Here is a 20,109-nt window from a genome sequence, read left to right on the forward strand (position 1 = left end):
AGGGTGTTGTGCTGCCGCAGGCCACAGTCCGTGTCAGAGCACCTGCTGAGTCCAGCACCTTCTCTCCTGACCCAGCTCCCTGCTAGTGTGCTGGGCAGGCAGTGGAAGGAGTTTCTGGTTCCTGGCATTAGCCCGGCTAAGACCTCGTTGTGGTGGATATTTGAGAATGAACCAGTGGATGGAGGACCCTCCCCCCTCCCACTGTGTCACTCTGCCTTGCAAATGAATAAATACTAAAAATAAATAGATAAATAAATACAGCAACCCCATGCATACAAAAATGCTCACCACAGGAGACCGGTGCAAGGACTCCCTCATCTCCTGTCCTCCAGGTCTGCTCGCCCAGAAAACCGCTAAACGCTGAATTGACCTTTTTCGTGCCACATTTTGGGGTTTTTAATCTCAGAGTCATGTGAAGTCTGTCTATTGTACTACTTGATCTTTTGTTTGAGAGAGGCCTTGTTCTCATTTTCTTTCTTTTTTTTTTTTTTAATTTATTTATTTAACAGACAGAGAGGGAGGGAGAGACAGAGAGGTCTTCTATCTGCCGGTTCACTCCCCAAATGGCTGCAGTGGCCGGAGCCAGGCCAATACAAAGCCAGGAGCCAGGAGCTTCCTCTGGGTCTTCCACTTGGGTGCAGGGGCCCGAGCACTTGAGCCATCTTCCACTGCCCTCCCAGGCCATCAGCAGGGAGCTGAATGGAAAGTGGAGCAGCTGGGACTCGAACCAGTGCCCATATGGGATGCGGCACTGCGGGCAGAAGCTTAACCTGCTATGCCACAGCACCGGCCCCTGTTCTCATTTTTGTGAGACAACAAAGCCATTGTCTTTGATTTTTTTTTTTTTTTTTTTTGTCTGAACCTTTTAGAATCTTCTGATCTGTGTGCTCATCACCTGCCCTGGCTGTCGCTTTTCCCAGGTCCTGTGCTTGTTAGTCCCAAGTATTCATCTTTAAATGGGAGCAGCGCCGTCTGGGGCTGCATCTGCTCACGTTAACAAAGGGACGGGGATTCACCCCCGCTCTCCTCCCTCTGAGCGGTGTTGGGATCCTCTCCTTCGGAACCCGGGCTAACGTCTGGCCTGGAGGGGTGGAGGTCCAGAGGCAGCAGTTCCCACACCCTCAGTGTCTCCTGCTTCCCGCGACCTGTGCTTCCTCTCCGTGCGCTGATCAGACCCCGGGCAAGGTGTCCCCCGATTTCCACTTCTCCCCAACTTCAAGGCACGCCGGCTCCACAGAGGGTCTGGGGGGGTATTTTCCCAGACAGTGCCTTTGGGCCTTCTCTGGGCAGCTTCATGTGAACCTTGGCTTAGTATCTGTCAAGAGGGTCAAGGATCTCCTAAGACAGGCTGATCCTGCAGCCTCTTCACAGAGCCACCTCCCTTAGTAGAAACCTGGGGCATGGAGAAGGGGAAGAAACCTGCCCTGGCCCGTCCTCCTCCCTCCACGGTGGGCACGATCAGCCCTGTGGACATTGCCCTCGCTCACATGATGTAAGATCTGCCGACACTCAGAGGTGTCTTGGGCTGTCTACACTTGATTGTAAGCACCCAGGTCGCCAGAGGTACGGCAGGGGGTTTGGCCATTCCTTTGTCTCTAAGTCTTCTGTATAACTGGGCTATTTTTTGCTTATTTCCCTGAGTTCCAAGGAGTTATGCAAATGAACATTTACACTGCCGTCTTTCCAGGAAGCGCTTCAACTGTCAACTGCTTCTGAACAGGGAGGCAGTGAAGATAAAATACGTCAGAAGGTTATGGGGAGCACACATCTTTAATGATACATTTAAGACCAGAAAAGATAAAAATAAGTGAGCAGATTACAATTAGTGATGAGACAAAATCTGAGCAGAAGTTAAAGGATTAGAAGTTAAAGGATTAGAAAAAAGTGAAAAAATTCCAAGTCTAGTTATGATTTAAAATAAAAGGTGAGAAAGGCTTTAAAAAGCTAGCATTTAAAATTTTAAAAACAAAACCATAAAGTTTAAAAGGTCAGAAATAGGGGCCGGTGCTGTGACACAGCTGGTTAAAGCCCTGGCATGTGGTGCTGACATCGCATATGGGCACTGGTTCAAGTCCCAGCTGCTCCTCTTCTGATCCAGCTGCCTGCTAATGCACCGGGGGAAGCAGCAGAGGATGGCCCAAGTCCTCGGGCCTCTGCACCTGTGTGGGAGACCCAGATGAAGCTCCTGGCTCCTGGCTTTGGATCAGCTTAGCTCTGGCCATCTGGGGAGTGAATCAGTGGATGGACGACCTTTCTCTCTGTCTCTCCCTCTCTCTGTAATTCTGTTTCAAGTAAATAAACATAAATCTTTCTTTAAAAAAAAGCTAGAATAATATTCTAAGACAAGTAATATCAGTATTTAAATTAAAAATAATGCAAGCAAATAAGGTGATCTCTACAATATTCCTTTTTTTTTTTTTTAAGACTTAGTTATTTGAGAGTCAGAGTTACAGAGAAAGAGAAATCTTCCACCTGCTAGTTCATTCTCCAAATGACCACAATGGCTGCAGGTGGTCCACGCCAGAGCCAGTAGCTTGGAACTCCATCCAGGTCTCCCACGTGGATGGCAGGAGCCTAAGTACCTGGGCCATCTTCTGGTGCCTTCTCGGGCACATTACCAGGGAGCTGGATCAGAAGTGGAGCAGCCAGGACTTGCACCAGCGCCCATATGGGATGCTGACGTCACAGGCAGTAGCTTAACCTGTGCCACCACGCTGGCCCCTCTGTAGTATCCCTGTTAGGTATGCATCTGTATTTACTGATGTAGAATGACGTCCAAGACCTAGGACTGAGGTCTAAAAGCGAGTCACAGGACACTGGATAGTCGAAGCATCCTGTCACTGTAAGATTTGCAGATGTGTAGGGAAAGGAGTGGTAGAGACCAAACTGAAGTGGCAAGGAAGGGGAGTGGGGTGGGGGAAGTCCCCTTGGAGCCGCTGGGCTCCCTTCTCCATTTCTGTGCGTTTCCCCACCGACCCTGCTTCGGTGCACCCCGGCATCCGCACCAGGAGCTCTTAGGTGCACTCCCCTTGCACCCCTGGAGCTGCTTTGCCCGTGGATCCAGAAAGCTCCGGATCCGCAGGGGCCCTCCTCGCCCCGGCCCCCACCCACGGCCCTCAGCCAACAACTGAGGCTGCAGGAAGGTGGAGCCGGTTCCGAGGCGTCATTACTTTGAGCAGTGCTGTCCAGAACACAAGGGGGATTCAGGAGGTTTGTAGAAAAATGGAATTAAAAGATAAGTTTAGGCCGGCGCCACGGCTCACTAGGCTAATCCTCTGCCTTGCGGCGCCGGCACACCGGGTTCTAGTCCCGGTCGGGGCACCAGATTCTGTCCCGGTTGCCCCTCTTCCAGGCCAGCTCTCTGCTGTGGCCCGGGAGTGCAGTGGAGGATGGCCCAAGTGCTTGGGCCCTGCACCCCATGGGAGACCAGGAGAAGCACCTGGCTCCTGGCTTCGGATCAGCGCGGTGCGCCAGCTGCAGCGTGCCGGCCGCAGCGGCCATTGGAGGGTGAACCAACGGCAAAAAGGAAGACCTTTCTCTCTGTCTCTCTCTCTCACTGTCCACTCTGCCTGTCAAAAAAAAAAAATTAAAAAAAAAAGATAAGTTTATTTTGGTGGAAAAATTTTTGAAATCCATGCAGGTTTTTCATAACATGCATTTTCCATGAACTTTTTGAAGATTCTTTGTATGCATGGATGTAAACTTTTTTGCACCAAAATAAATGTATTCTTTTTTTTTTTTTTTTTTTTGACAGGCAGAGTGGACAGAGAGAGAGACAGAGAGAGAAAGGTCTTCCTTTGCCGTTGGTTCACCCTCCAATGGCTGCCGCTGCAGCCGGCGCACCGCGCTGATCCGATGGCAGGAGCCAGGATCCAGGTGCTTTTCCTGGTCTCCCATGGGGTGCAGGGCCCAAGCACCTGGGCCATCCTCCACTGCACTCCCTGGCCACAGCAGAGAGCTGGCCTGGAAGAGGGGCAACCGGGACAGAATCCGGCGCCCCAACCGGGACTAGAACCCGGTGTGCCGGCGCCGCAAGGTGGAGGATTAGCCTATTGAGCCACGGCGCCGGCGTTGTATTCTTTTTTTAAAAAAAATTTTTCTTGAAAGATGGAGAGAGAGAGACGGAGACAGACAAATGTTTCCAGTCTCCTGTGTATGTCAGGGACCCAAGTACTTGAGCCATCACCTGCTGCCCCCCAGGGTGCGCACTGCAGGAAGCTGGGGTCAAGAGCAGAGCTGGAACTGGACCCAGACACTCAGTGTGTGATGCGGTTGTCCCAGGAGGTGTCCTAACCACCACGCCGAATGCCTTCCCCCCAATTTATCTTTAGTTTTTTAAAAAGAGATTTGTTTGTTCATGTGGAAGGTGGAGTGAGGGAGGGAGAGAATCTTCTGTTCACTGGTTTACTCCCCCGCACGCCTGCAAGAGCAGCCAGGAACTCCGTCTGGGTCCCCCAGGCACGTGCACCGTCATCGCTGACTTCCCCAGCAGGTTAGCCAGAAGCTGGATTGAGCCAGAGCTCAAACCAGCACTGCTATATGGGGCTTGGGGTCCCAAGCAGCGGTTTAACCTGCTGTACCACAGCGCCTGCCCCTGAATTTATCTTTTAATTCCACTTTGCATGAAGTTTTTGAAGTACCCTTCTAAGAGGCAAGTTACGTTTGTAATTTTATATTTTCTACTAGCTATATTAAAATTTGAATAATTTACTTTATTGTCATTCAGTATGTAATCAGTGTAAAAACTGATGCACTGTTTCACATTCTTCCCTGTTTGTACCACATGTTCAAAAGCCAGCGTGTATGTAACACTCGCACACCCCACTTCGACTGCTCACATTCTCTTGCCCGTAGCTCACCCGTGGTCAGTGGCCCCCAAGCTGGGCTGCGTGGCTCCAGACCACTTGAGGCTGCCCCTTCTCAGAGATTCTCTTGAAACAGAAGCCTTACTCAGCCTCTTGCCTTCCCTGCACTGCTTCCTCCACTCTTACCAGTTTCTTTTGGGAGCACCCTCTTAATACATCTTTTGCATACAAGTATCATCTTGGTAGTTAAAAGAAATCGAGGTGGCCTCAGAAGAGACTGTGTCTCGCATCCTGAATCCCCGCCTCACTATTTTTGTTGTTGCTTTATGGCTAAGGCAGCCATAAGCTCTCTTGACACCAGGTGCCTTTGAATAAACAGCTGAACACATCCCAGGACCTTGGTCCCTTGTCCTCTGTCCTGAGGGGAAGGCTCGCACCTTTGGTGTGTGTGCACTGGCTGTCAAGTAAGTGGCTTGAAGCCAGCCTAGGGCATGATCATTCCTGGTCAGGTGTTCGGCGGGTAGCCTCTCGGGCCCCGGAATGACCAAGGCGGGGAGCTGAGTCACCGCTTAGAAAGGAGGAATGCCAGGGGGACCTGGCAGGAGAGATGCCTCATGGGAAACAGGTGGCGGTCAGGTGGGGCAGAGGTCACAAGAGTGACTTTGGTTGTCTTTTTAACGTGCCTGCAGCCTTGGGCCTGATGGCACTGCATAGCAGCCTGGAAGTGGGCAGTGCCTATCTGGCACCAGATGCCCATCAGTGGGAAGTCACTTCTCTTGCCTCCAGCCCCGCGGGCTCCCTCCTTGTGGACAGCACTGTCCCGAAGAACCACTGGACCTTTCGCCTTTTACCCCGTCACAGTCCTCTGAAGAAGACGTTACAAAGAGTCCCTCCGGACCGAAGTGTTCTCTGAGATTGCTTTTTATTTTGGCTTTCCCACTGCCAAGCAGTCGCACTTGGTTGGCTTATCTGTGGTTCGAGGTCGAGGTGGGAAGAGATGCTGCTAACTGGCTTGGAAAACCATTCCGGCAGGGGCCTGGGTGCCTCCCTGCCCACGCAGCAGCCCCACGGCCTCAGAACTCCCTCTCCGACCTGCTTCCCTGCATCCTCAGAGAAGGCAGCAGGCACACTCCAGGGATGCATTTCTCCGTTTGTTTACTTCCACGAGCAGTCCACATGGCAATCCCTCAGGCATTCACAGTGTAAGGCTACACGCCACTACTCCTCAACACAGGTTGGGGTCCTTTGTGTCTCCGGTGTTATTTGCCAGACTAGCCTCTTTGTATGGCTTTTTTTTTTAAATTGGACATTAGGAGGTAAACCCAGCACTCCTGAGCTGCCCAGGGGTCATGGTCATGAAGTCCCACACTTGCTATTCTCTGGGAACCTTGTGGACTTAGCTTCCCCTGCCAGGTCAGTATTTCCTTGTTCTAAATCAGTCTGCAATTGTTTGAAACTTGCTCCCCATCCTTAGGCCCCACTGACTTGGCCACGTGGATGGCTTACCTCACTGCCGAGGGAGGGGCAGGATCTGTGTGGTTCAGGGCACGCTGCACTGCTTTGTGCAGCGAGGTCGTGGTGCAGCCCCAGTGGTGCTCCTGGAGGAGGGAGGGCCTTGGCTTCTCACTCCTCTAGCTTGTGAACGGGGCTGGTCTTGGGGTAGGAGTGCCGGCGCCAGGCCGGCGACTGGCCCGCCATTCTTCTGTGTTTCTCAGTGCCTGTCCCAACTCCTTCTGCTTCAGTACAGCACCTCAGCCTCCAGGCCCACTGATGGATCCGCTGACCAAGGGGTCCTGTGGGAGTCAGATGGCCCAAACCCTTCTCTGGAAAGCAAAGTCATCTCTCTCCTTCGGCATCCAGCCCCTTCAGACGTGGCCAGCGAAAGACCCTGAACTAGAGTCCCAGGTCAACCTGTAAGTAAGTAAGAGAAGCGTCGTTCCGGTTTGCGCTCATGTCCCGGCACCTGGAAGGCCCTTAGCGCTCAGGGAGCGTACATGCTCCTATTGGGGTGCAGGGGAGGAGATGGCATTGTGTTCTTAATGATATCTTATTCATCTGGCAGCAAAAAATAAATTCAGATCCTGTCTCCAGGAGTCTTACAGCTTAGGGGATAGCCAGCCACAAATTAACACCAAGAAATTACAAGCTGTGAACTGTGTGGCCTGGATGCAATCAACATTTATGGAATGCCTTCTACGAGGGTACTTCAAAAAGTTCATGACAAAAATGTAGTTAAAAGAGAGGCTTATTTTGGTGCGGAATTTTTTGGAAATCCGTGGTCAACATCGTTGGTGGCCCCAGCATGCTATAGGGGGAGAGAGGGGGTCCCAGCATCAGCTGTCAAAGGCGAGGGGTGGGAGAGGGCCGAGCTTCCTTCTCCCCTAATTCCTCGTTAGAAGAGGCATTGTGCGTCCAGGGGGCTGGCGATAACCCGAGGCCCCTGGCGCGGGAGCTGGGCGGGAGGCCATCACCGCCTACCTGACCCGCAGCCTCCTTTGTAGACTACAAGTCCCACAGTGCACCAGGCGGTGACGTGTCAAGGGGGCGGGCCGGACTGCTGGAGAGCCTATGAGGCACAGTGGCAGCAACCCGGCCGGTCGGCTTCCAGTTGTTATTGGTGGATCCGCTTAGGGGTGGGACCGGGACCTGGTAATTGGCAGCCGTAGGGGCGGCAGTGCGGCGGTGAAAACGGAACGCAGGGAGGGTTTAGGGGTGCGAGGGTGCCGGTGGCTGTTGGCTGGCTGGGACCCATCCGAGAACCGGTCCAGTTCCTAAGGTGTGTCCCTCGCCCGCCAGGCTCGCCAAGTGGCCTTGGGTGGAGTCAGGCCTCGGAGTGGACTCCAGGGTCGGGGCCAGGTTTGAAACTTGATTCCTGCAGGAGCCAGATGTCGGATTCTCTGGAAAATGGACCAGAAAAGATGTGTCTTTAAGAACCACTGCCATTTTGTGGGCAACGCATTCATTCAACAAGTATTTCTCAGTCACCGACACTTGCCCAAACATCTTAAATGTGCCTTCTCATTCAGTCTTCCCAGAAACCCAGTGAGGGGCCGCTGTTAGCTGCGCCTTATGATAAGGAAGCTGAGGCCTCGAAAGACTGGGAGACGTGGCCAGGACACGCAGCTTATAAGTGACAGGGCAGGGGTTTGAACCTACATCTGTCTAACTCCAGTGCCCACCTCGACCATGCCGTGTCTGGTGTGTCATCAGGAGAAAAGCGCTTATGGAATGTCTGTGTCCACAGGGTGTTTGGTATTGTCATGAAAAGAAAATAGTCCAGTGCTAGACACCAAGGAGGTTGGCCAGCCCCGAACTGGGCCCGTGTTGGGTGCCACAGTAATGCAAAGCCCTGCTCCTGGCAGGAGAGGCGTCTGGTCTCCAGTAAGCTCTGTCGGGCTCCTGTGTGCTGTACGGGGCCTTCTGCCAGGCGCTGAGGGTGTCTCCTTCCAGATCAAGTCGGGGCAGCCCCAGATTTCTCAGGGGACAACGGACTCGAAATGTGGGGGCCGTCCCCGGCAGAGGTGGGAGAGGCCTTCCCGGACAGAGGCGACTGGATGTGCAGAGAGCAGCAGCAGCAGCAAGGCACTCTTGCGGGAGGGGTGGGTGGTGGTGATGGTGGTGGTGGTGGTGGTGTGGGAACCTTGAGCACAGTGGCTTAGCGGTGCTTCTTGGGGAGTAGTGGGCAGCGAGCCTGGGAGGGCAGAGAGCAGCTGAGCCACTGGGCAGTGGGGGCCGTTGATGCTGGCTCTAGGCCGGGATATGGGTGATCAGATTTGCGTGTGGGGAAGGTAACCGGTGTCAGTGGGCAGATGGTTGCAGTAGGATATGGCTGGTGGCCTGGAGTCCTACTCGAGTGAGAGACGTTACCTTGGGAGATATTCAGGGTTCTGGGGGGGTGGCAGGCACAATGCGGCTGATTGGAGGACTTTAGCGAGACATCAGAGCAGCCCTGGTGAACATGTGGTTGTGGGGTAAGGAAGAGGGCATGGGAGTTTTGACTGGGGCAGCTGATGTTAACAAGAGGGCCCTGAGACCAGAGCACAAAACCCCCGATAGACGAAGACAAAGGTCATGAGATAAATGCCGTCAGGTCTGAAAAGGGACATGGCTGCATATCCAGGGGTAGAGAGTACTTAGGGAAGTCTTGAGTAGTGTAAAATGGGCCCTGAAAAAGGAGTAGGACCTTCCTACTTTTCTTTTTCTTGGGTAGATTTATTTTTAAAGATTTACTTATTTATTTGAAAGACAGCATTACAGAAAGGGAGTGAGACACAAAGAGAGATCTTCCATCCATTGGTTCACTCCCCAAATGGCTGTGATGGCCAGGGCTGGGCCAGACCAAAGCCAGGAGCCTGGGAGCTTCTTCCGGCTCTCCCATGTAGAGTGCAGGGGCCCAAGCACTTGGGCCATCTTCCGCTGCTCTCCCAGGCACAGTAGCAGGAAACTGGATCAGAAGTGGGGCAGCCGGGTCTTGAACTAATGTCCATATGAGATGCTGGAGTCACAGGTGGCAGTTTTTACCCACTATGCACCGGGCCGTTGTTTGCCTTTTTTGTGGGGGGTGATGAAAGGTCTAGGCTGGCACCGCAGCTCACTAGGCTAATCCTCCACCTGCGGCGCCAGCACACCGGGTTCTAGTCCCGGTTGGGGCACCGGATTCTTTCCCGGTTGCCCCTCTTCCAGGCCAGCTCTCTGCTGTGGCCAGGGAGTGCAGTGGAGGATGGCCCAGGTGCTTGGGCCCTGCACCCCATGGGAGACCAAGAGAAGCATCTGGCTCCTGCCTTCGGATCAGCACAGCCATTGGGGGGTGAACCAACGGAAAAGGAAGACCTTTCTCTCTGTCTCTCTCTCTCACTGTCCACTCTGCCTGTGGAAGGAAGGAAGGAAGGAAGGAAGGAAGGAAGGAAGGAAGGAAGGAAGGAAGGAAGGGAGGAAGGAAGGAAGGAAGGAAGGAAGGAAGGAAGGGTCAATCTGGGGGACAGACTGTGGAAGATGTTATACTGGGTCCTGGGTGTGTCGGGGGTGGGGGGCTCTGAATGGTTTTCAAGACAGGCAAGTAATGGTTTGAGTTCTCCCTTAGAGAAGTGCATTTCACAGCTGTGTTCAGTGAAGAGGCCAGGAGGCCAGTTACCAGGTGGACTGTGGTGGGGCTTGTTGGTTGTAAGTGACAGAAACCCAGCTCAGATCGGCTGAGGCCAAAAAGGAGAGTGCATGGGTTCGTGTGACCAGACTACAGAAAGGGAGGCTCCGGCTTAGGGATGACCAGATGCGAAGCCGCGAATGCCACCAGGTCGCAGGCTTTCTCCCACCCTGCCGCCGCCCCCAGGCCCTGTCTCAGCCCAGCTCTCTACCGCGGGGCCTTCTTGGCTCCTACCGCTTGTGCGTTTCACCATGCAGCAGGCCGTGAGACCTCCCGCAGCCTGGGGTCTGTCCTCACAGCCCTGCAACTTGAGAGGGAGAGGCCCCCAGCTGCCCAGCCTGGACCTGGGGGAGGCTGCTCCCAGGGGAGGAGCGGGTCCTTCTGTCTGTCCTTGTGAGTGGACCAAAAGGAACGGTCAGGGGCTGGTGAACTGGGTCACGGAAGCTGGTGAGGCACAGTCCGTAGCTAGTCACAAAAATAGCTCAGGAAGTCTTTTCAAAGACAGTAGTGTGGGACCTATTAGGATGCCTGTGGGTGGGACCCGGGAACCTGGCTTAAGGTGCTGAGCACAACAGAAAGTTTGAAGATCAAAAAGCGCTGGCGGTCGCCCTGGAGCGGTAGAAGCCGTGGGACACCTTTGAGGTCACAGCTGGCATGGGAGAGGGAGGCCAAGGCAGATGCGAGGCTTTGTGATGCAGCCAGCACGTGGCTTTGCTCCGGGCCTATGGACCACACGTCAGGGACAGGGGACAGTTCCTCCATCGGGCATCAGCCCAGCACAACTGGAGAAGGCAAAGGAAGGTGTCAGGAAGGCGGTCGTTCAGGCCCAGGAGGTCAGCCACAAGGGGAGAGAAAATAGTCGGCAGAGATTTTAGTCTCACAGAATTATCGGCAAATTATTCCCTGCTATCCGCCCTTCCTCTGGGTTAATTACAACGTCCCTCAGTAAAGTTAGATTTCTTTCAAAGTCTGTTTCCGGCTAAATTTCTTCCACCAAGCTGAATTAGCAGTAGTGTACCTTCCTGTCTTTTGAGGGAAATGGGCATGTGTTTTAAAGAGCTTGTCCCCCAGGCGTCATACAAACACCAGGCAAGTGTATGCTTTCAAACGCTTTGAAAGACCTAGTTGGCCCCTGAGTGACAGGACACTGTCTTAGAACACACTGCTGCACAGTGAGCCTCCAGGTTTCCGGTGAGCTCTGTTCCCCCACTGTTCTGTTTCCGTGAGGAAACCTTCCTATCCTTGGAGAAGGAGGTTGGGTGGCTAACTCGCCCCTTCCCCCTTTCCGCAGCGGGAAGGCCAGCAGCTTTTCAAATAGAGCCAGAAACCCTCGGGAGACCTGCGTGATTCAGGTGAAGACGATGGGGTGCTGTAACCCCCAGAAAGCCCCCGGTGACACTGGTTCTGTGTCGTCTCAGATGGGCAGAGCTTTCTGTGAGTGGGAATCACAGACCTAATGAGAGTCACTGAAGTTATGCAGGTAACCCCCCCCCCCCCATCATGCAGCAGCTGACATGCTCTCTCAGGTGAATTAGATTGGAAATGGAGAGCATTCTACATCAAGGAAAATAATGAAACAGGTCAGCGCTGTGGCATAGCAGCTTAAGCTGTGCCTGTGGCGCCAACATCCCATATGGGTGCAGGTTCAAGTCCAGGCTGCTCCACTTCCGATCCAGCTCCCTGCTGATGTGCCTGGGAAAGCAGTAGAAGATGGCCCAAGGGAGACCCAAAAGAAGCTCTTGGCTTCAGATCTGCCCAGCTCCAGCTATTGCGGCCATTTGAGGAGTGAACCAGCGATGGAAGACCTCTCTCTCTCTCTCTCTCTCTAATTCTGTCTTTCAAACACATAAATAAATCTTTTTTTTTTTTAACAACGAAACAATGATGCACCCGTATGGGGGTGGTATATCTCTGAGAGTTTAATCCAGTGGCCTCACGTTCAGGTCCTTTGGAGAGCTTTTAAGAAGTTACACTCTGGGGGTGTGGTTGCCAAAAGGGCTTGTACATTGTCTCGCCTCCTGTTTCCGTATGGGAAAACACACCTGAGTCTTCGAGAGGCGGGTGTGCACATGCATCTGTCCCTGTCCCCTGCCGGGCCTGGCAGTCGTGAGACAGCAGTTCCCCCGGCAACCCCAGGCAGTGTCTGGCCCTCTACAGACCCGGCTCTCCTCCTAGAGGGCTGTCCCGAGGTCTGAACTCGGGGAAGGAGTAGGAAGCCTCTTTGGCTACAGAAGTCAGTCTCGTTTGCCAATGAAACCCTGACGGTAAGGACTTCCATGTTCTGATCTGCATTCGCCTGATTCCTGTCACTAATTCTCAACTGATCCCAAACACACAGAGAGAGGGGTTGATCTGTTGATAAGCTCCCAGTGCTCCAGCAGCCCTGAGCCAGGTGAGGACTTGTGGGGTCGGCCTGCCTGCTCTCGGATTATTCCCGTGTTCTTCCCTGTTCTTAACAAATTTTTAAAAGTTTATTTTCATTTTATTTGGAAGGTAGAGAGCTAGAGATCTTCCATCTGTTGGTTCACTCCCCTAATTCTGGGCAGGCTGAAACCAAGAGCCAAGAGCCCAATCCGGGTCTCCCTCCTGAGTAACAGGGACTCAGGTATTTGAGCCATCACCTGCTCCCTCCCAGGGCACACATTAGCAGGAAGCTGGATTGGAAAGAGAGTAGCTGGTATTTGAACCAAGCTCTCCAGTGTGGGATGCAGATATCCTAAGCAGTGTCTTTAAAAAAAAAATGTTTATTTGATAGGCAGAGAGAGAGAGAGAGATCAATTGATCTACCATCCATGTGTTCACTCTTCAAATGGCTGCAATGATCAAGGCTGGGACAGGCTGAAGCCAGGAGCTTCTTCCAGGTCTCCCACATGGGTGGCAGAGGCCCAGGGACTTGGGCCATCCTCTGCTGCTTTCCCAGGCACATTAGCAGGGAGCTGGATGGGAAGTGGAGCAGCCAAGACTTGAACTGGTGCCCATATGGGATGCCAGCACTGCAGGCCAGGGCTAAACCTGCTACGCCACAGCATGGGCCCCTACGCAGCATCTCAACTACTACACCAGTGCCCGCCTTCTTCCCTGTCTTACAGGGTACCTGGCAAGCAGAAAGTGCTCACTAAGTATTTTTGGGGGGTGTCATTTAGGAGAATTCAAGCATGCATCCCAGGTATCGCTTCTGGAGCAGTGGTGGTCTAAGCCCAGAGGACATCGGAGCAAGAAAGGAAGACATGGAATTCTGCAGATATTCCCACATGCAAAATGACATGTACCGGTTATCAATGCAGTGTAACAGGGAAAGATTAAGAACCATTTTACTAGGGGATTGATTAAATAAAATATTATGGAATAATATGTAACCATAAGAAAGAATACACATGTTTCTGTTATTTTTAAAAAATATTTATTTAAGGCCCTAAGGCCGGCACTGCGGCTCACTAGGCTAATCCTCCACCTGCGGCACCCGCACCCCGGGGTTCTAGTCCCGGTCGGAGCGCCGGATTCTGTCCCGGTTGCCCCTCTTCCAGGCCAGCTCTCTGCTGTGGCCCGGGAGTGCAGTGGAGGATGGCCCAGGTACTTGGGCCTTGCACCCCATGGGAGACCAGGAGAAGCACCTGGCTCCTGCTATCGGATCAGCGCGGTGCGCTGGCCACAGTGCACCAGCCACAGTGGGCATTGGAGGGTGAACCAACGGCAAAGGAAGACCTTTCTCTCTGTCTCTCTCTCTCACTATCCACTCTGCCTGTCAAAAAAATTTATTCTAGCGGCGCCGGCACACCGGGTTCTAGTCCCGGTTGGGGCACCGGATTCTGTCCCAGTTGCCCCTCTTCCAGGCCAGCCCTCTGCTGTGGCCCGGGAGTGCAGTGGAGGATGGTCCAGGTGCTTGGGCCCTGCACCCCATGGGAGACCAGGAAAAACACCTGGCTCCTGGCTCCTGCCATCGGATCAGCGCGGTGCGCCGGCCGCAGCGCGCCGGCCGCGGCGGCCATTGGAGGGTGAACCAACGGCAAAGGAAGACCTTTCTCTCTGTCTCTCTCTCTCACTGTCCACTCTGCCTGTCAAAAAAAAATTATTTATTTGAGAGGTAGAGTTATAGACAGAGAGAAGGAGAGACAGAGAGAAAGGTCTTATATCTGCTGGTCTACTCCAGAAGTGGCCGCAACAGCCAGAGCTGGACCGATCCGAAGCCAGGAGCCAGGAGCTTCTTCTGGATCTCCCACATGGGTGCAGGGGCCCAAGCACTTGAGCCATCTTCCACTGCTTCCCCAGGCCATAAGCACAGAGCTGGATCGGAAGAGGAACAGCCGAGACAGGACCTGGCTCCCATATGGATGCCGGCACCACGGGTGGAGGCTTAGCCCGCTATGCCACAGTGCCGGCCCCATGTTTTTGGTATTGATTCTGGGTAGTGTGCTGCCATTTGGGGAAACACAGCGGAAAGTGGAGTATATGCAGCTCTTGCTCTATAAATGCCTGCAGCATCTCTGGTATGTGCAGGCAGCCGGGCCCAGGAGGTGAGGAAGCTCCCCTCACGGCCTGCTGTGCTCTTCAGTTTCGAACCAAGAGAGTGCGTTGTCTCTTCAGAGTGAAATCTGGCTGTACAGACACAGCCGTACAGTTTTCAAAAGCAACCCTGTGCAGGGCCACATGACCGAGGAGACGGTGGAGGGGAGAGGAGACATGAGTGGTGGCTCTGAACTCGTGTGGGAAGAGGGTGGCAGTTCTGCTGGCCGGGACAGGAATGCGAGAAGTGGGCGTGAGCCTGCTCTGGGGCACCTCATGTTTGGGGGACTGCTACGGTGTCCCTGGAACTAAGTCTGGCAGCTGTCAGTCTGAGCTTACAGTGGGGGAGAGAGAGTTGGAGGTTTGGCTCGGGGGTCGTCCGGACAGAGGTAATACGTGAGGACTCAGGAGAGGTGAGGTCCCCGGGAAGGGTGGCAGCCTGGACTGCCGGGAGGGGAGGTCCATCTCCACCAGTCCAGGTGCTGTGGGGTCAAAGATGCAGCCTGCAGGCACGCGGCAGGACTCCGGGCTGCTGCCCCGTGGCTTCTGCGTCTCTGTAAAGACCCCCTGGCCCCTTTCTGATGCTCGGCTCACCGTTGAGCTCAGCCTCCACCACAGAAATAGCTGCTAACAGCAGGCGTTGTCCTCCAGGAGGTTATGCCGTTGCTAAGAATTGTATTCCTTTGACTATTCAAGTCTTCAGGTCTTTCACATTTTGTATTCCTGAAGGACCAGCAACCCATTTTTGATGCTCACCTCATCTCAAAGAACAGGACAGAACATGGGAAGGACACACTATAAATAGGAATTAGGTAGTTTTTCTTTTTTTTAATCAGTATTTTCAAGAGACAGAGGCCATCGTGTAGGCCACCCTGCCCTAAATTCACCTTAGCCAGCACTCATTTATATCAATCCCATCGCTGCCTTGGAGACAGACTGGTCACTTTCTTGTCATATCCTATAGTAATCAGTGATCTTAGCTTCACTGCACTGCAGCCTGTATTCCAGTATGGGTGCCGTGTGCGGTATTTGGCTTCTTTTGAAGAACTTCCCGCCTTCCCTCACCTCACCTCCTTGGGTCACCCTTGGTTGGTTTCACCGTTTCATTTTCTTTCTTTTTTTTTAAGATTTATTTTATTTATTTGAAAGTCAGAGTTACACAGGGAGAGAAGGAGAGGCAGAGAGAGAGAGAGAGAGAGGTCTTCCATCCACTGGTTCACTCTCCAATTGGCCGCAACAGCTGGAGCTGCGCCGATCTGAGGCCAGGAGCCAGGAGCTTCTTCCAGGTTTCCCACACGGGTGCAGGGGCCCAAGGACTAGGGGCATCTTCCACTGCTTTCCCAGACCATAGCAGAGAGCTGGATCAGAAGTGGAGCAGCTGGGTCTCAAACCAGCGCCCATATGGGATGCCGGCACTGCAGGCAGCGGCCCCACCCGCTACACCACAGCACCGGCCCCATCACCATTTCATTTTCCTTGGAACCTATCTCCGAATCAGAAGAGCTTGGTGAAGTGAACATTTCAGAAAATCTTCCAGGACTGCAGTTGGACCTTAAAAGCCCACAGGAAGCTGCTTTCCTTCCCCACGGCCTGAATGTGCCTGGGGGGAGCAGCGCAGATAGCAGAGTGGACCTAGAATGAGACCCTGAGATCATCTACAGGGTGACGTCCCCCTCTCCTGGGTTACCTAAGGCAAAGTTCTCATCCATTCCGCAGACATTCGTTTTCCACAAATTGGTATCGGCCGTGAGAGGCGTCAACATACGCCACCCCAAACTAGGCCACTTTGGCATAAGCATCGATGTGAGCAGAGGGGGTTGAGCAAAGGGAGAGAAAGCCCTCATTTCTCCCCACGTCGAGTAAAGGCAGGGCAGAGCTCCCGCTTTGGGAAGGTGTCCCCGCTCCTCTCCTGCACCAACGGGGAGGGACGGACTGCTGAGGGCGCCGCGTGAATCTGCACCAGCTACCTTGCTGAGCGGCCCGCTCTGCCATTCGTGCCCACATTTTGCTTCCTACAGAGTACCGCCCTTGGAAGCCCAGAACCCCTCTCCTTTGTCCAGTGCCTTATCCACAGTCCTCTGCCCTCTGTTAAAGTCGCGGAGAAGCCCCCAAGTCTAACTGCTCCTGTGAGTTTTCATTTCTTGTCTGTGGACCCCTCACGCTAGTAAAATCAAGCATAGAATTTATTTGCCTTTTTGCTTGCTCATCTGTCTCTTGGCAGTTTAATTTGCAGGCATCAAGAACGGAGCGTAAGATTTAAACAAAAGTGTCTCCTACCTGGTAACTGTGCTTCTGCAGCGAGGACATTTTAGGCTGTGGCAAATTCTGCGTAGGCTCTGGTGTTCCCCTAGTTTTATCCTCTGTGTTGTGTTGTCAGGTGTGCTGCTCCCTGAGGGAGGCCAGGGTGCCAGCCTCTGTTTCTTCAAATTTTCATTGTACTCAAACTGTACGCCAGATAAGTGCTTCATATGCCTGTCGTCCTATTTATCAGCACTTGTGGGATTAACTCGTTGATCCGGCCCCTCTATACAGCTGCGTGAATTGAGGCCCAGAAGGGGAGGTTTGTCGCCAGGTCGGAGACTGAGTTCATGATGGGTTGGACAAGGTTGAGTGACTATGTGGAAACATCTCTGGGTGTGTATCGTCTCTACTCATTGGATGCTAATTTATTTCAGTTTAAGTTCAGGATTCTATTATTTTCTTTGCATAACTTTTAAGATTTTTTTTTTGTTTGAGTTCTCCTTTAAATGCCGTAAAACGCTCTTTAGCTTAAGTAGAACAGTTGGCTGAGTTTTGAGAGCTTGACTTTTACTGTTACGGTGTCAGTCAGCGCCACCTCACCGTATTTACTGTTTGTTCAGAGATGCCAGTCACGAGACATAGACGTCAGCTTCATGATGAACTGACAGCCAGTGAGCCGAGCCACCATTTGTCCATTGTGATGGTTCCCAAAGCGTTTTCTTTGCTCATTCATATTACTGGCATTGTATTAACCTATGAAATGAACTTTCTGAGATTAATGTGAGGCAGTTACCTGCAGTATTTTGATGGCTGGCTAAAAGCCAATGTCACGGGGCCAGCGCTGTGGTGTCGTCGGGTGAGCCCCTGCACCACAGGAGCCATCATCCCATGTGGGCACAAGTTTGAGTCCTGTCCACTCCACTTCTGATACAGCTGCCTGCTGACCTGGGAAGCAATGGAGGATGACCCAAGTGCTTGGGCCCTTGCACCCCCATGGGAAACCCCAAAGAAACTCCTGGCTCCTGGTTTTGGATTGCTCCAGCTCTGCCTGGTGCGACTATCTGGGAGTGAACTAGTGAATGGAAGATCTCTCTGTGTCTCACCCTCTGTGTGTGTGTATCTCTGCCTCTCCAATAAGTAAATCTTTTTTAAAAATGTCATAAATATGCTAAATCAGGCAGCTCAGTTCAGCCATCAGTGGGATTGTGGTCGGTCATAAGGATCGTCTCTCCCGATCCCAGAGTAAGTTACGAAGTGGTCTGCATATTTGCGCTGTCCCGCTGTAGGCACCTGCCGAGTATAGCGGATCCACCCTCCTGGGTTACCCAGCTTCCTGTAAAGACGAAAAACCTAAGGGACATGATGGCTTTCCTTGGACATTTGAAGGACCTTCCTGTAGAAGTGACCTTAATTTGTCTTATTTGACCCCAAAGGGTTAACTGGCTTGTTTTCTCTCATCTAACTGTCCATCCGTCCATCCCTCCCTTGTTCAACAAAATCCTGCGAAGACTAACTCCATGCCAGGTGTTGTGTTACGTGTAAGGCTTCAGCCTTGACCAGAAGCAACAGGGAGCCTGCCATTTTGAGGCTCCTGTTCTAGTGGGGAGGCAGATGTTGATCCAGTACGCTCTGTAATTCCTAGTCTGGAGGGAAGGGGTCCAGAAGAAGAAAGAGGAGGGCTTTGGAGGGAGCATTCCAGGTCCCAACGTGAGAAGCAGCTCAGCAAGTTGGTTGGGAAGGAAGAGAGGCAGCCTGGCTGGAGGGCTCCCGGGGAGGGGCGGGGGTGCCAGACTTGACAGGTGCACGGGGGCGTGAGTGAGGATGTGATGTCAGGAAATGGAAGGGTGTGGACGTGGGACCAGCTGGTGGAGGTTCGGCTGTGATAGATTTCAGCTGAATAGAGAAAAGAACTGTGTGACAGGAAGAAGGAGAACCTCGGGACGCAGTGTTTCTTATGAGAGGGGTAAGCAGGCACTTGAGCACTGTTTGTCAGATACAGGGAGAGGGCACAGTCGCACATGCTGGCCTGGACGCTGATGGACGTCTGGTCTCTGGGCCTGGAAGTCTGTCAAAGTCTCTACCCACGCGGTGAGGGTGACGGAGATGAGGTGTTTTGTGGGATTTTGTGGAGGAGCTGCCTGCCATTAGCACCCATGGGTGAGAATTGGGTCTGCTGTGTGTCTTGGTCTGGCTGTCACAGAACCACAGAAGGAATGCATTCAGTTACAAAATCAGATGCTTCGATCCCTCTCCTGAGGATTCTGATTGAGGAGGTCTGGGGTGGAAAGTGGCCATTTACATATTTAAATTAAGAATATTGTAAAAGCAAACTTGAAAACTTGCAGGGAACAATAGAGACTTTATGACATCATGGTGGTGAAGCATTTCTTGAGTCAGAGAAACAAGGCCATAAAGGAAGTGTGAGAATGTCTATGAAGAGTTTATAAACTTCCACATGATCAGAGGTCCTATAAGCAAATAAAAAAAAAAAAAAAACCACAGTCTGGAAGAAGGAATCTTCAATTTATTAGCCATAAAAGGGTTGGATTGGGGACCAGCACTGTGACGTAGTAAGTTAAGCCTCCGCCTGCGGCACCAGCATCCTTTATGGGCACCAGTTCTAGTCCCAGCTGCTCCTTTTCCAATCCAGCTCTCTGCTATGGCCTGGGAAAGCAGTAGAAGATGGCCCAAGTGCTTGGGCCCCTGCACCCATGTGGGAGACCTGGAAGAAGCTCCTGGCTCCTTGACCTTAAAAGGGGGTGGGGTGGAGTTGATATTCAGAATATGTATATCCTACAGATCACTTAGAAAAAGACCAACAACACACACACAAAAAGGGGGTAGGCAAGGGACTTGGAACAGGGAAGTCATGAAAAGGTAGCCCAGGCGGTTGATAAGCACAGTAGGATGTTTAGGCTGTTCAGCTATCAGGGGAGAGCAGATTAAAACCGTTCTCCCGCCGGCGCCGCGGCTCACTAGGCTAATCCTCCGCCTTGCAGCGCCGGCACACCGGGTTCTAGTCCCGGTCGGGGCGCCGGATTCTGTCCCAGTTGCCCCTCTTCCAGGCCAGTTCTCTGCTGTGGCCCGGGAAGGCAGTGGAGGATGGCCCAGGTGCTTGGGCCCTGCACCCCATGGGAGACCAGGATAAGTACCTAGCTCCTGCCATCGGATCAGCGCGGTGTGCCGGCCCCAGTGCGCTGGCCGCAGCGGCCATTGGAGGGTGAACCAACGGCAAAAAAAGGAAGACTTTTCTCTCTGTCTCTCTCTCTCTCACTGTCCACTCTGCCTGTCAAAAAACAAAACAAACAAACAAACAAACAAAAAAAAAAAACAAAACAAAACAAAAAAAACATTCTCCATGAGGCACCACTTCATATCCTTCCGACTGACCAAAACTAGTGTCTGGCAGCCCCAAACAGAACT

The 20,109-nt window shown here is 52.7% G+C and overlaps 1 protein-coding gene and 1 long non-coding RNA gene across 7 annotated transcripts in view; both read left to right on the forward strand.

Annotated features, from left to right (window-relative positions):
* The window catches only part of GARNL3 (GTPase activating Rap/RanGAP domain like 3), a 161,284-nt gene that overhangs the window by 13,836 nt on the left and 127,339 nt on the right, over positions 1-20,109 (forward strand). Inside the window, exon 2 of one of the 6 annotated variants that reach the window (XM_051854945.2) lies at positions 6,548-6,718. The exons of 2 other annotated variants lie outside the window; for them this stretch is intronic. In XM_051854945.2, coding sequence (XP_051710905.2) covers positions 6,548-6,718 — 171 coding nt within the window. Of the gene's footprint in view, positions 1-6,547; positions 6,723-20,109 lie in introns of those variants that run through there. 3 more of the 6 variants (XM_051854974.2, XM_051854970.2, XM_051854963.2) reach the window with 3 other exon arrangements.
* On the forward strand, positions 6,731-19,992 carry LOC138845275 (uncharacterized). The gene is made up of 2 exons (XR_011382196.1): positions 6,731-7,581; positions 13,089-19,992. It is a non-coding gene; the product is annotated as an uncharacterized lncRNA (long non-coding RNA).

Source organism: Oryctolagus cuniculus, chromosome 1, assembly GCF_964237555.1.
Source record: "Oryctolagus cuniculus chromosome 1, mOryCun1.1, whole genome shotgun sequence".
Taxonomy (NCBI): domain Eukaryota; kingdom Metazoa; phylum Chordata; class Mammalia; order Lagomorpha; family Leporidae; genus Oryctolagus; species Oryctolagus cuniculus.